This window comes from Falco naumanni, chromosome W (assembly GCF_017639655.2).
Source record: "Falco naumanni isolate bFalNau1 chromosome W, bFalNau1.pat, whole genome shotgun sequence".
Classification (NCBI taxonomy): Eukaryota; Metazoa; Chordata; class Aves; order Falconiformes; family Falconidae; genus Falco; species Falco naumanni.
The window spans coordinates 21,281,843-21,297,883 of record NC_054079.1 but is presented as its reverse complement, the minus strand read 5'-3'; the positions used below and the strand labels follow the sequence as shown (position 1 = coordinate 21,297,883).

Genomic DNA, 16,041 nt, shown 5'->3' with positions numbered 1-16,041 from the left:
AACTTTATTTTCTCTTTTTCTATTCCCAGTCTCACTAATGATGAGAGAGTTGTAAGTTAAATAGTGTAAGCTATGTTTAGGGCTGTACCTCAGAGGCAGATATTCTGCACATCAAGACTTGCATGATCTATTTCGGTTACTTCTGCTGCTGTGGAATGGTTGCATCTTCATCATGTAAGTGAAGTAACACAAAAGCTGTGTCTGAATTTGTATTTAGTAACTTCCTTCCCTCTCTCACCGTCCCTTAATAGCTATTCCTGGCACAGCTGATAGGGAAATACTTGTCCAGATCTGGTCCAGCTCAGAATCTTCAGTAAAAACCAAGAAAAGACACAGGGCTTCAGAGGGAACTCGTAAGAACCCAGAGAGGGTTGGAAAACAAACTTCATAATAAAACTCTAGGAATGCAGTTCATTTCTGGGCAAAAAATTAGTAGGAGTGACGTGTGCAGTCTCGGTGGTGATCTGGGGAGGTGAGAATTTGAAGCACAGTCATTGTCATTTGCAAATAATTATACATAATGGTGCTGGAAGCTTTGTGCTAGGAAAATGCTTTGCTTCAATCTTGTTTCAGCAAGTGTGTCTAAGTGCCAGGTGCTTTCTTCTACCTGATGCTGACCTCAAAAGTCATCTGAGGTGTTGCTAGTTGTACAGACTTTTCCCTGCCTTCGCAATCAGTGCTTAAAGAGCTGAGCGAGTCCTGGTCTTGGAAGCTACACCCAATCAATACTGCGCTACACTTCCCAAATCTTCTAAGTTTTCATATGTGCTAGTTGTCCTTCTTCAAGCACTCTCTCCCACATGGGGATTTGCATTCCTAATATACTCTCTATAACCAAACCATTCTCCTGATTCCTTGTCTCTCTGTGATGTGTGCTGGGTTGTTCCCAGTAGGGACCCGAAGAATCAAACCCCAGTAATGTTTGATTGTATTTGGTGATGTATTTGCTGCTGTAGACCAGTTCATTTTATCCGAAATGAACAGAGCTGTTCTTATGTTTACCTGTAGCATATAAAAACATGGCTTGGATTTGGGGTTGGTGGGCCTTTTGCTTATCTCTAAAAGTTGATGAAATGCAGAAGGAAAGGAGAATGCAGGGTGAATTCTTTGAACAGTGGAAAACATAAGTAAGCTTTCTAGAGACTTTGTCAAGATGGGAAGCTAACCCAGTGACAAAATACTGAACTGATAAGATTTTACTTTGACTTCATTTATCTGAATCCTGATATTGCTTTTAGAGTTTGGCTAGCAAGTTGCTGGCTTTGCCTCTGTAACAAAGGATTTCTTTAGCCTTCTAGACAGCTTTAAGGCACTGCCACTCTATCCACGGAGCTGTAAGGACCGCTGTAAGACACCTCGAGTGATTTCTTGGGGTGGGGGCTTAGCAATAGTGGTAAACAGCAGGAGGGAATGGCTGGAGGTACTAAATATTTAACATTCAACAAGGTAACGGAGGTGCCTTGATACTTAGCTAACAATGTAGCTCAAACCTGGGTTGGAATGTTGAAAATTAATACTAGTTAAGAGTGAGGAGTCAGTTTACAGGAAGCATTTGAAGTTTAAGTGGCTCTAGTAAAATGAGATGCAAGTGGCAACAGGTATTTTCAAAAAGCTGTCAAATCACGGAGATGTCGAGAAGGTGTGAAATGTAGTCAGAGTTTGTAGAGCTTACTTAGGTGAACCTGTGTGGGCTTTTTAAACCACTTAGATCTAAACTCCATTACAAATGCGTCCTGTTGTCCAGAGAAGAATGCTTAAATAAGTAGATCTCTATAAAATGACATAGTAATCTCTCAGGCAACACAAATGTCATTCAACTGATTTATGAAGCTGTACAGACGTGTTGTGGAGAGTACTGCATTTTTCTTAGCGTAACTGTATGTTTTATTTTCAGTCAGTAGTATGCTTTTAATGCTAAGGTAGATGTTCTTTGTTGTGTTTTTCTTTGCCTTTACTACCTCTGTAACTGAAAAAAATGTGGTTTTTTTCTGAATAAGAATCACTGATGTACAGTGATACAGTTACGATGTTGTGTGACTGGCACTTTAGGTTCCACAGAAGATGAAAGAGGATGTGCTAGTGGTTTCACTTTGGGTTTTAGAGCCGAGTGTGACATTCAAAAGCCTCATCTTAAACTACCGCTTCTGGTTACACAGCTGCAACAAAGAATTTCCTAGGAATGAGAGTAACTGCCTGTCTAGTTTTATGTCTCAGATTTTGCAGCTATGAAAAGAAAGATATTTTTTTTCTCCCCCAGAAAAATAAGAAAAAGTGCAGGAAAATCAAACTATTTCTGAATGCCCTTTCCACAGGAAATTGCAGAGCTATGATCTTGCTTACCTCCTTATTAAGATTTTTTGTTAAAGGTAGTTTCCCATGGAATGGAAATCAACTTTTTAACTAGCTTTTATCACTATCTTGTTAAATAGAAAGGCCATTTTAAAAAACAAGTGTGGCTAATCTCCAGCCCAGAACTTCAGGATGAATCTTCAGACCAGTAAGATAGGAGTGAGTAGGGAAATCTGTATCACTGGACAAAAGTCTCTTAGGTCAAGAAATAGGTTTCTGTGAGAAATGGAAGCATACTCCCAGCTAATAAACAAAGCAATAAAAAGTAAAACGAATGTGAATTTAATTCACGTATCTTCCAAAAAGTGGAAAGATTTGATTCTATTTCCAGATAAGTCAAGAGATCTATGCAGTGTCAGGAAGGGCCGGGTCATCAGGCCAGCGTAGGTCTGAAGTGGTGTAGCTGCTGACCGGCGTTGGTGTTGGTGCAGCTGGACTGCTCCGGCATGCAGAGCTGTCTCCAGGGTCTCAACACACGCTGCATAATTCTGTACAAGCAGGTTCTCCATGGCTGAAACTCCATCAGCAGATAGGATATTACCTTTCTGGTAGCTTACGTGACTGCCAGGTTGCTTGTTTTGTAAGCTGCTAGGCACTGTCTTTGAATGCTGTTTATTTCCATGAGCTGATTTAGTTGGGGGTTTTTTATTCTTCTTCTTCTAATTATTTCTCATGAGCAGTCTTGCTTTCTCTTTTTCAGCTTTTCTGGGAGAAGAGGCTACAAGGCCTCAGTGCATCGGATGTCAGTGAACAAATCATAAAATCCATGGAGCTACCTAAAGGTCTTCAAGGTATTGTGGTCACTTGCTGCAGTTGCTTCAGATCCACAAAATTAATTGTGCTTAAAAAGGATGGAGTTTTTGATGCTCTTAAGTTTTCATTTTGCAGTCAGATGAAGTAAACTTGAAATTATAAGTGTTCTTTGCTGACAAAATACCTCAGTCTCCAAAACTGTGTTTATTTTTAGTTAATTTATGTAGTTAATATAAACCACACTTCAGAACTGCACTGTTATTGGTGAAAGTTGATCTAAAATACGTTCAAGTCATAGTTCAAAGCTAACAACTTTGTTATACTGCTTGGGAGATTTTCTTGGGAATGTTAGTGTTGTAAAAATCTCCAGTGTTCATTTTCCAGAATTGATTTAATACCTTTTCATGTTAAAGCAAAGGCTGTGCTGGTGTGGATTAATACCATGAAGCTGCAAAGAAACTATTTCAGTATGTGACTCATAAGTTTGTGATGTGATCATCTTGATTAAAAAATTGATGATATTGTAAGTGTTAGTGTAAACAAAAAACGTAGCCCATTTTAGAAATGAGATGCTTTTTGCAATACTGATTTAAATGTAAATGAGAACTGTGCTATTACAAAGCCATTGTTAAGAACTTGCATTTAACTGTTTTGATTATACAATCGTGTATCCAGTGGCAGTTATATTATGAGTACACGTAACCTTTACAAACTGAGAAGAGCTCCGCCACTTGAAGTTACGTAGGGAACGTGAATGGTAACTCTTCGGTTATCTTTGGTTTAGGAGTTGGCCCAGGTAACAATGACGATACCCTGTTATCAGCTGTTGCCAGTGCTTTGCACACCAGTTCTGCACCTATCACGGGGCAGCTTTCTGCAGCTGTTGAGAAGAACCCAGCCATCTGGCTTAATACATCTCAACCCCTCTGCAAAGCTTTCATAGTCACAGATGATGACATTAGGTAAGTTTCTGGAAGTATTCTGTAAAACAAAAAGCAAGTTCCATTAAAGTAGATTCCTTCCTGGCTCAGTGCAGTCCTGGAGATAAGGGAAGTGTGAACATTTTTCTTGTACCTGTTGATTAGGTCACCCGCTTAGAAAAATGAAAAACTGTTTTGTTTTTTTTTTCTTTGAGGCCAAAATAATGATAGAAAATATTCCCCAAGGTATGAGTCCTAATTCACATTTTCTTTCCCAAGACAGAGCCCTAAACATTAAGCTATAGTCATAATCCGTATTGGCTTTCTTCCTTCCCTTTTCTGGTTAGGTCAAGTAAATTTGTTGTTCTCTGTTAAAAAGTAAGTACTTCAACAAAGGAGAATAAGAATATCCCCCTATAGCATATAGTTTTGCAGCTAACACACCCTCTTGAAGTGGGAGATTAGGATATGGTATGAAGAGCACAGATAGATCTGTTCACATAGGGGCAAAGGTTTTGTTTTTTAACAGCTGTACTGTTAATTTTCTTTTCAAAGAAAGATTCATTATTTTTGGGGGTACTAAAAGCAGGGGCTTCAGCACTGAATTTCAAAGTTAGGACCGAGTGAAGAGAGAGATTTCTTGTTGCATTGACTAATTGCCAGAGTGTGGCAAGACATGGGACATAAGCCTGTCATCCGATATATTTCTTTTTAGCATTGCTTAGCATGAATCAGCACATGGGATGAACACTGCCTTGAGTATCACATTTTTAGTTAATTCTGGATTGCATAGGGAATCTGAAGACCAAACTTGGATCTTGCAACTTAGTGCACTCGGCACCAAAGTATACTACTAACGCAGTCTTTTCTAAGCCCTAGATGGCTAGCTGAAGCTTCTGCAAATCTAATGTTAAGGTATAAAATTATCCAATTTCCAGTGCTTTGCTTAGGGATTTACTTTGCTTTATTTTCTTAAACGTTAACTTGAAATGCTTTCAAAAGGTAAGCTCTTCTTGCTTTGTTAAAAAAAGTTACAGGGCAGCATGAGAAAATTTCTTAGCACGTTTGACAACGTTTATTATTTATTTGAAACAAATTTCCTTTTTTGTCTTATCAGTCATTCAGCTGTTTTTAAAAAAAGTAAATAATGAATTAGAAGTCAGTGCTGGCAACTCAGGAAGAACACGGATTCTGAACTGGAGAAGCAATACCTCTGTGAATATGCTGCCAGTTCAGTGTCTCTTCTGATTCATGACTTCCTAGGCAGCTCACCACCACCAAAAGATTCTTGGAAGTTACTTTTTCATACTGTTTGTGTGAAGCTGACTTTCATTTTAAGACCATTCAGAAAACATGAAGAAGTAGTATCAGAATACAGCACTTGTTATCACTAAGGAAAGCAGTACAATTGCTTTCTGAACTTACATAAATGGTAAGGAAAAGGTTGCCGTTGGGGATATCTGGTGAGGTGCCAGCATATATTCTTTAGTACTACAGATTCTTCAGGGAGATTATTGCAGTTGTTTATATCTACTAAAATAGCTGTCAGCTTGACTCATGTTTAACTTGAAGTATTCCTGGTCATGTAATGATGGTAAATCTCTTTCATAGTCAGGGTAAAATGCAAAATTTTCTCTTCTGGTTTAGCATTCAGTGGGAAAACTTTAAATAACCTGCTATAAATGCATGGTTAAGAAACAGCCATGCTTCCTGATCACTAGGGACAAACACCTATTTTTTTTCTCAAGTTGTGGCATACACCTGAATAGTTCTGCGCTTCTTAATGCTAGTCCTGTGAAGGGTAAGTATGTAAAATGAGTGTGGTGTGGTTCTCCGTGGTCTTTACATCCAAATCTTAGCCTCCCGAGGCAGGCTTTTAGAATTCCTTGTTAACTGTCTTCTCCCATACTGAGTCTGTGAGATCATTTATCTTGAGACCACTGCTTTGCAGCTTCTTTCCTGACCAGCATCTAGTTATGTTCTTTGCAACTGCACTATTGAGTTGCCTTCATTTCCATCAAGGGCTAAGACTGACAACCTTTGTGTCTCTGCCAGATAAATGCTTTAACCAGTTTCTCTCTTTTGGGATGAACTGGGGAATGGTATCTTCTGCAAATAACAAATAGGTGGATTGTTTTTTCCAGTTATGCTTAGGTGGATGAAATTTTGCAATATATTATAAAATTAATTTTTGACTCACAGCTCTGTTCTGCTTCATAGTCTAGTCTGTCATTCTTTTCAAGTGTCTCTCTCTTGAGTGGGATTTTCTAAAGCTTACAGTTTTCAGGGGATTTCTTTTCCTAAAGCATGTAAGTCGTTTCTGAAAATCCCATCTTGCAGTTTTCAACAGCCATTTGTCTTGCTCAGTCTAGGTCCTTTGCTGAGCAGCACCCAGTAGGTTTTGTTCCTGGGCTTTCTCAGCTATCTTGACATTTCAAATAGCATGGTAGTGGTACTTCTGCTTTTTCTTATGGGTAGTCATAACCTGGTAAATTTACCAAAGCATAACAATTAATGTAGTACTGGCTGTAATCTGGCTGTGTCATGCTCTGCACAGTAGTGGGTAAGACAAAATAGCTGTTAATCTGTCAAAAAAACCTGAAGTTGTATTTACCATGAGACAGCAATGGAGAATAATTCAAGTTTAATGCTCTCTAAGTTTTTTTTTTTTTAATGGATTTAATGTCTAAATCTTAACCTGTATGAACCTTGATCCAAGCTAGTCAGCTGTAGCTTAGTTCCTCACCAGATTCCTCAATACCCTATACAAATCTCACGTTCCGTGTGGCAGACCAAAGCCACAAGAACTATAATGTGTCAGAGGAAGAAAATGAGATCGAGAGTGTTTCCACAGTCTGAGCTTTCCTCGGGAATAAGAAAATTGTAAGGTAAAGTAATGCATGTTGCAGAGAGACAAAACCCTAAATAATCCTTATCAATCTCGGTTATGAGATACACTGTATTAAATTTGTCTCTAGATCTGGGTGCAGAAAGTTTATGTCAGGAAAGCACAGTAACTAGGCACGTGGGGATTTCTGTAATTACCATTTAGAATAGGCTGTCTTTACAGTGGTTAATTTCTGCTGAGATGGGAGGAGGAGATGGGAAAGATGTGTTGGAAGTGATGTGTTGGAGAGGTGTATGTGTGTGAGGGAGTTAGCAGACGCCTCTAAACCTGAGTTTAATATAATACAAGAAATACAGTCAACATAATTCTCCTTTCAGCAGTGCATCTCAGACCTGGTTGGTGGAAGACTTCTGTAATGCCTGCTGCTGAGAAGCTCTAGAGTATTTTTTTTTCATAAAAACAGAGTACATGTTACTGTAAGCACTTATGGTGATGGTTCTTGATTAGAGTGTCTCCAAAAAATACTATATTTGAATGTGCTGGAAGAGCAGGGAAAGAGATATTACCTTCCCCCTGACACAAAGGGAGGTAGAGCTGATGTTCAGACAAGCACAAGTTGGTTCTGTGGATTTTTCCCATCTAATCTGAACCCATTTTTTATGTTGATGACAGAGTAGATATTGCTGTGCCAGCACATAAGGACCTAAATCAAATGGAGCCTCAGTAGATTTAGCAATATAAAAAAATGGTGGGAGAAGCCAGAGGGGAGGTTGGCACAGTATCGTAGTTGGATTTCATACAGTACTGTGGAATCACACGTCTTTAAAGCATGCACACATCGGTTAGTTCTGTGGGCTAAGAAGAGTGCAAGTAGTGAGGACAAATAAAATCATGCTAAGCATAAGGAAATCATCTGAATCCTGTTGTGTCAAGCAGTTCTCCACTGAAAATAAGGTTGGAATTGGAATTAGAGGCTTGTGAATTTCTGTGTTGGGAATAAAGTGTCTTTAATATTAGCTTGCTTTTGAAGACAATAGTTCTTAAACTAAAGGATGAGGCTTGTGTCTTGCTGGGAGGAAGGCTGAAAAGTGCACGTGGCTGGGGAGCTGCTTAGCAGCAAGTGATGCAGCTGAGGAGGTGAGAAGGATCAGCACAGGCTGCAGGACGGTGCCAGGGAGCCATGGAGGTGAAGGGCTGAGGGCTGGTAGCAAATAGTGGGTACTTGTGTGTGGCTGTCTTCCCTGGCAGCACTGCTAACCCTGCTGACTTAACGGGCTAAAGTAGTTTTCCTTAATGCTATCGTGATAAACTAGCATAAGAAGTCACATGAATCAAATTGAATGGAGCTACTCCTAAGCCCTAGAGTTTTATTTAGTGTTAAAGATGAGCACTTCTTATTAGTAGTGTTTTCTTGCTGTTGGCTCTTAAACATTTGCTCTTGGTAGTTCCTGTGCTTTAAAAATCATATTACTTGTATAAAGAGCTATGTTTTTAATACTTAAAAACCGTTTGCTAGAAGACCAGACCCTTCAGGACCGGGAGTGGTGTGAATTATTTTTTGGTTGCTGCTCCCTGGTAGATCAATTAGCTGGCTGAAAATCTGGAAATGAGTTAACTGGCGAAAGCTATGTCTTCCCATTAGTTTGGGAAGCAAGACCTAGGAGTAACCTCTGGAGAAGGTCACGTAGACCATGAATAGGGACCCTGGGCCCTTAATAACAGAAGCTGGTCCAAGATAGAGAAAACTGTCACTTCTGTGTATTGTGAGAATTAAATACTCTGGTTCTATGTCTGAGGTGGTAGGAAGGGGCTTGTCACATCAGGATAATGATTCCGAAATTGAGGACAGGCTGAGGTTATGCTTCAGCATGTTTTTTTTCAAAACTTCATCAGTATAGTGAAGTGTGTTTAAAAGAAGATCTCAAATAAGGAGCCTAATGAGGTGGTAAAGCTTATGATTGTTTCGTGCCCAGCTCCCCAAAATTGATATATAAGTTACTTGCTGGCCTTTATGTTAGATTCTGTGCCTGGACACCAGACTCATTGAAGAGCAAAGCAGGGAATGACCTTGTAGCCACAAGAAAGAAGGAAAAGGTGTTCCAGAATAACTTCTTGTGTGCTTTCTGTGAAGTGCATTCTGTGATACACATTTAGGTTATGAAATATTCACAGCCTGGAAGGGGCCTCCTTTCTCTCCCACCTCAGCTGTTCATGGCTCGATTCAGGTTCCTGAGTGGGCAAGGTTACCAAAATGCCCTGTGACTTTTTTGACAAAGGGAGGATTGCTGATTTCCCATATCTTCACTGGCTATGTGATACTTCAGGGCTTTTCCAGGAGATACACTTAAAACGCCCAGTGACCAGAACCGTGTTCAAGGAAAATTTACCTTTCATTCTTAATCCATTCTGTGTAAGAGTAGGGAAGTGTCCTTCCTGTGTTTTAATTTACTGGAATTTTCTTTGCACTCTAATGGAAAGCTTTATAAAGATACTCCAGCAGCTTTCTTCTTCTGATTTGGTCATTCAGGCACTTTTTAAAAAATGCTGTTGTTAAGTGCTCGTAGTTACCATCATAGCTCAAATTAGCCCTGAGTAAGGAACCACCAGGAATCAAGGGAAGGGATCTGCTGGTGTCAGTGGCTGTAGTCTGAAGCCTGTTGCAATGGAGTTTGTAGGTTGGGGATTGTGGAAAGATCCCACTGTCTTGAAGCCAAAAAGGGGACAAATAAATTATACTTCAACTATTTATTTTCCAGTGTGCAGTGTATTCCAACAGTGTGATGGTGACAAGTTTTTAGTACTGATTTTTTTTTTTAATTGTATTTTAGTTCATGTGTGCTCTTGGAATCACTTTCATTCAATTAACAAATACTGAATTTGCTACCCTAACTTTTATTTCTCCTTTGTCACAGGTTCTGCAAAAGGTAAGGTATCTTTAGTTTTGTTCAGTTCTCTGCCCCAGGGTTTGAAAGATCACTCTAGGCATTGAAAGTTAACAGCTCTGGGACAGTAAGCTGTATATTGAAGACAGAAAACAAGGATAGAAAATACCTGGAAGATAGAAGACAAGTTCTGTACTGACCTGCTAGCTTGTTTTGTTGTGTTTTTTTTTTTTTTTTTTAAATTCTTTTTGCTATCTCTGTAAGCAGACAGCCTCCTCTGAAGTACTTAGGGAGGGCTGGTAGTGGTTGCAGCTATAGAACTGAATAGCTTCAGAGGCTGTTGCTCCTCAGAGGCTTCTGGCTTCTGTGGAGGTTGTGGGATATCACTCCTGCTCTTCTAAGATTTGATGTTCTTTCTATCTGTCCTGCCATCCTAAAGAGCCACAGGGAGTTTGTGGCACTAATGAATGTTTTCCTGTGCCTGCTTCTGATGAGTTCTGGCTATTTTTAAGTGTGTATTTTGTTTAAAGGTTTTCTTTTTTGGAAAACATAGCTTGATAGAACAAGTGGATTTTCATGTAAAAAACACCCTGGGTCTGATGCAAAATTTGTGTTCTTTGGGGAAAACCTGGAAAGAGGACTTCTTGTAACATTTGAAAGCTAGATACTACCTTCTAAACTAAACAATGAATCAAAATATTTTAAATTTGTGTTGATATTGAGGTAGTATTTTTGAATTAACTTTCCCCAAGGAAACAAACCTTTGTTTCAGCAGAAGCTGCTGCCATCTTAAATGCATCACTGACTAGCAGATAAGACTGAATAGATAGGTAGGAGTAATTAAATAGATAAATGGAAAGAGTAAATAAATGGAATCAGTGAAGGTCCTTGAGTTTCTTCCTCTGCACACATGATGCTCCACGCCTGTCAGTGTTTGAGGCATTTGTACAATACCCTTAATAAGATGCTGTCACTTTTGGTCAGCCCTGGAGGGGTCAGGTACTTGCACTAGACAATCATTGTAGGTCCCTTCCAACTGGAACTATTTTTTCGTATTCTGTTCCAAGTTAAAATAAAAGTTGAAAAGCCAGTCCTGAATAATTTATGCAAATATTATGCTCCCAGCCTACTAGTATACTTGAAGGAGTGACGTTTCTGTGCCTTCTTCCCTTTTCTCCTTTCAGAAAACAAGAAGAGCGGGTGCAACAAGTGCGTAAAAAACTGGAGGAAGCACTAATGGCAGACATTTTGTCACGAGCAGCTGATACAACGAAAGATATAGATGTAGAAATGGATAATGGAGATGAAGCATAAAAAGAAATCAGGTGAGTCAGTTCTCCTGGGGGCACAAGGAGATTTACCTGTCTCGGCTGCTGGCAGTGCCTGGGCAGTCAGTCGGTGGACAGTAGTGTATCACACACCAGCAGTCCTGCTTTCTCCTCCCAAGGTGATAGCTGCCTTGCTGGTGATAGCAGCAGATATCTGATAGCAGCAGAGCACTAGGGTGATTTTGCATCTATAGACGTGAACATCCTCACAGTAAATGCTACACAGATCACCTGGGAGGAAAAAACAGTGGTTTTCATCCTTCACAGCAAAGACCCAGTCTCTAGAAACGATTGCAGGTGTGTTTTCTGGCACTTCATACTTGTTGTAAAACTGGGGTAAACCAATCAAAGTAACTGGCCTTTTTCTGTTTGGCAAAATTTAATTTTATAAAATTGCATAACAAGTTCCTGAAACTTTTCTATTTAATTATAAATGGATAATAGTACTACCAATTAATTCTCCAAGGCATCTTCTTGTGTCTTATACCTGTTTTCAGTAGTGATCTGTGGGTTTGCCAAACTTTCTCTAAATTTTTTTTTTTTTAATCATCTGCAGAAGAATGGTAATTCATCCTCTTGTTTCCACTGAGTGCCTAGTGCTCATTTATGAAAGTGCACAGCTTTTAAGATCTGACCTTTTCATAAGCAGTTAGCTGAAGTTTTAACAACTAAGAATTCTGTCTGGAGATGGTTGTGTAATTTTAAAGGACTTAATTTCATTTTTTTGTTTGTTATGAAGCTACTACCCACAAGGGGAAAGAATATATGTATTTCCTATTTGGCAGGTACAAAGGAGTTAACTTTTATACAGCTATGAATACTGTGGTAACCTGTAGACATAGGATGGAAGTTTCCAGGCTGTGACCTGCTTTAGCAAGGCTGCAGAGCATTCATACTGGTATTTGACCCATAGCACAGAGTGGTAATTATAAAAGAAGGGTGTAAACCGATAAGATTTGCAACTATCAGCCAGGTATTATTTTTGCACTTGGTATCTGGACTGCACACCAGGTTACTGCTTCAGATACACGGGTGTGTTGCTTGAGTAAATTCTTATAATTAGAAACAAAATGTATTTATAATGTACCCACCAGCCCCTGAATATTCATGTTTCTAATGCACAGTCATTTTTATTACTTACAATGTCAGTGCAACATAATTTTGATCTTTAAGTTGTGGACAAGAGCTATTTGCCAGTGTTGTTTACCGGCCACTTAACAGGCCAGTAATCTTGATGTTTTCCAGGCTACTAGAATCTTTCAATTACTCTAAATTATACCTATTTACTCTTAAAATCTTAATCCCTGAGTGTTTCTCCTATAAAACTCTAATTATGGATAACTTTAAAGGAAGGCAAGAAAGAACGTTGTTTGAAGATGTGACATTTTAAACCTTTGCCATTTTAGAATCGAATTGTTGTTTTGAATTTTTTAAATTTAGCATAAAATAATTTTTTCCAATGGAGTCATAAAGCTATTTGTAGAAGTGATTCTTTTTGCACTGGTACTGTGGTTCTCTGCGGAAATCAGTTGGAGCAGTAGACCTTGAGTTTCATCAACTTGTGAACTCATCACCTATTTACGTGTACATAGCTAGTCTCCATGCAAATGAACGTGTGTTGGTTATGTTCTATAAAACTGCTTTTTTTCTGCCTTACTGGGTTTAATTAGAGACTTACTCAAAAATCTTGTTGAAGTGCTAATGTAAAATAGCTTGAAAGATGCAAGTTGGTGGGGTTTTTTTGCTTTATACATACTAATGTTCCAATATGATCTTTTTATATTGAGAAACTTTTCCTGTACACATTATGCTGTATTTAAAAAAGAATTCAGAAAGTGATGTAAGGCCGTGGGCAATATGCCAGGAGGCTGTGTGGTGCAAGAGGCTGGATGCTAAAAGCACGTTATGTATGCAAGTTGTGCTTAATGAAAAACTAACTAGGCATCTGCGAGACTCTTAACAACTGAGCAGCTACTTATGTGGTATTAATTTTTTGGTACCCACTTATGAATTATTTGTGGTGTGATCTTAATATGGAGCTGAAACACAGCTGTAGCTGCTCCAACAAAGTCGTTCTAATTGCTGCAACCATCAGCCTGTACTTTTCCAAAAGGGGTTATTTCTTTCTCTTTTACAGGTACTTCTAACTGACTTACCCCAGGAGGAACTTCCGAAAAGACAGAGGCGCTTTCTCCTTTGGTCTTTCGTTATAAGAAGAAATGGACCCATGCACATTTATATAGCTTTCTAATAGCATTAAAACCAATGCCTTTTTTAGACTCCTATTTTTGATGTATATATCTTATTTGAAAAGCAACTTTATTTTGTGTCCCATGACGTAAAGTCCTTTTTTAAGTATCAAACGTCACCCTTAATCTAAAGCTGAGCTTTTGATGCCAGGTTGCAAACCTACTGGAATTATATTGCCTGTACTAAATTTTTTTTTCCTGTGGTTTTTGGTAAGAACGGATCAGGAGAACAGAATGATTTCCCAATTAAAGATTATTGTGACTCTGTATATAAACAGATTTTTATACCTATGGGTGAAAACACCTGTACATTCTTCTGTCATCACTGTAAAGATAAATAAATGATTATATTCCAAGCAGCTGAAAAGCTGTTGTGTTGTGGATAGAGTTGGCGTCCCTGCTTATATTTCAGTGTTCCCTCGGCCAGATAGCGAGTCAGCTGGGAGAGGCGTTTATCCACAAGTACTGTCTTTGCCCAGAGCACTGCCTCAGGAAATCTGTCTGAACTCAGGAGCAGGCGTGGATTTTTCAGCCGAGGTGAAGTATAATTGTGTATTTCCTCCGAGAAAGGTGACTGCTAAAAATAAGTAGCCAGCATGACTCAACAGAGTTCTGCTTTGAGGTCAAAGTGAGACTGTCGAGAAAAAAGTGTCTTCAGCGTAGCTTGTGGCAGGTGCCCAAACTTGGGCTTGTTTCTTTCTACCTAGACAAAGCAGGGAGGACATCCCCAGCAGCGCCCTAGGCCACCCTGTTTTTGTGAAGTGAGTTGGGGCTTGCACAGTTAATCAGAAAACTCAGAAATAATCAAAAAAGCCAAGCAGGTTTGCCTCACTTCCCTGGAGCCTTAAAAATTAAATTGCCTGGCAGGTCAGAGTGGTTCCAAGGTTAGGAGAATGTCTGCTTTTCCAGGATGTATTGTGCCGCTCTGCAGCCCATGGTTGGGCAAGCTTTTCCGTCGCCTCTGGAGTCTCTCCTGGCTACAAAATCACAAGAGGGCAAGCTGATCTTACTGCAGGATTTCCTGGGATGGGTGTGGGCTGGGAATCAAGGCACATCGTTGTTTTTTCTGAAGTAGCTTCCCTTCAGTTGATAATTGGGCAGAATAAAGAAGAATCATGGTTCTGGTCTTTTCCAGCCTGGTCATGGACTGGGGAGCGATCAAGCTCTCTCCTCAAGAACAGAATGGCGCCTGTTACTAACAGACTGCTGTGAATGTTGGAAAGAAGCTATGCTCCCAACTAATTATTCTTACATGGTGAATTTAATGAAGATTGCTTTTTGGGAATGTATGTATGCTACGCTACCTAGTAACTTTTCAGAATACGAGTTAAGGGTCTGTCAGATAAAAATCTCAGAGAGTAGAACCTGAGGGAAGATGAGTGAAAACACATCATCATTGGTAATTAGTTGAATTTAAGAACAGTTTATACTTGTTCTAATTCCAGAGTAGTATTGCATAATTACTGATCAAAGGGTATGTGAACGGGGACGTGAGTGACTTCTGTGTAGGTGTACAACATGGTCTCATTTTAGGAATGAAAATGCCAGGACACTACTCTTCACATGACTGTGTGTTAAAGTGAAATACAACCAGAAACGGCTTTAAAAGGCTCTTCCCGATTAAAATATTTCATATGAGAGCAAAAAGCAGATGTAGCTCTTTCAGAAGAAAGGTTACTCTTAACAGTAACTGTTTAACCATGACTTTGTAGTTTTTTGCTGTTTATGACACCAATACTAACAGTTTATGGCCTTGCGTAGGATACCTCTGGTACTGCGTGTGCAGACGGTGCTGCCCCGCTTGTGCTTCGTGCCTGCCAGAAACCATGCTGCTGTCAGAGCTCCGCTGGCATGGTGCTGTGCCTTTTAATATGCTGCTCCATTTCTTCATGGTGTCTCATCGCCTGGTTTTTCGTGAGTAACCACCATTTCTAAAGGTAGCTGAAAAGCCTCAGGGGAAGAAAATGCCTTTTTATTTTTATTTTTTTTTTAACTGAAAAGATGTTCTTGGTCAAAAATTGAAAGCTTTGTATTAAACCCCAAAAGTTTCCAAAGTTTGAACTGAAATTTGACAAAACAATTTCTACTAATGCTTTCATCGCCTTTCTGTCAAAGTCATCGTTCTGATGGAGGCCTTTCTTTTACCTGTTGGCAGCAGGATGATATTTCGATTCTAAAAAGATGGTTATTAATCCACTGCAGTGATGACTTAGGTCCTTGGAGCAGCTTAGCAAGGAATGATTTTCTGGTTTTAATGGTATATTTCTATCTGGGTGTATTTTCCCACCTGGTATACTTTTCTGTCTGGGTATATTTTCTATCTGGTAGATGTTTCTATCTGGGTATCTTCCTGCGAGGGAAGGGTGTCACTAGCCTCTCGTTCCCAAGGATGGATCTTGTGCCCCTGCCCTACAGCTCTTAGCTTTTGCACCAGCAAAAGTAATCTTTTTGTTACAAAAAGTGTAGAGGGATTTTTAAAGGACCGAGGACATATGTTACCATTGTCCGGGTTGGACAACCCAGGCCTGTTAGTTGAAACTGCAAAGCAGCTTTAAATTGTCCTGGGAACCGTGAAATCAACACCCTCTCATCGGCACACTCTGATCAGGCGCCTGCAGCATGCTCACCGATCAGCCACACGGACGCCCGCGTGGCCAGAGACTTTTATCCAATCACCTGTGTGTAAAGTCGGGTGAGCGGTTGGTTTAAGTT

At 39.6% G+C, this 16,041-nt stretch overlaps 1 protein-coding gene across 1 annotated transcript in view; it reads left to right on the top strand.

Annotated features, from left to right (window-relative positions):
- LOC121080638 (methyl-CpG-binding domain protein 2-like) overlaps positions 1-13,688 on the top strand; it is a 40,751-nt gene extending 27,063 nt beyond the window's left edge. Inside the window, exons 4-7 of the mRNA XM_040578785.1 lie at positions 3,050-3,140; positions 3,887-4,064; positions 10,937-11,077; positions 13,218-13,688. Coding sequence (XP_040434719.1) covers positions 3,050-3,140; positions 3,887-4,064; positions 10,937-11,066 — 399 coding nt within the window. The 3' untranslated portion in view covers positions 11,067-11,077; positions 13,218-13,688. The remainder of the gene's footprint in view (positions 1-3,049; positions 3,141-3,886; positions 4,065-10,936; positions 11,078-13,217) is intronic.
- Positions 13,689-16,041: the final 2,353 nt, after the last annotated feature.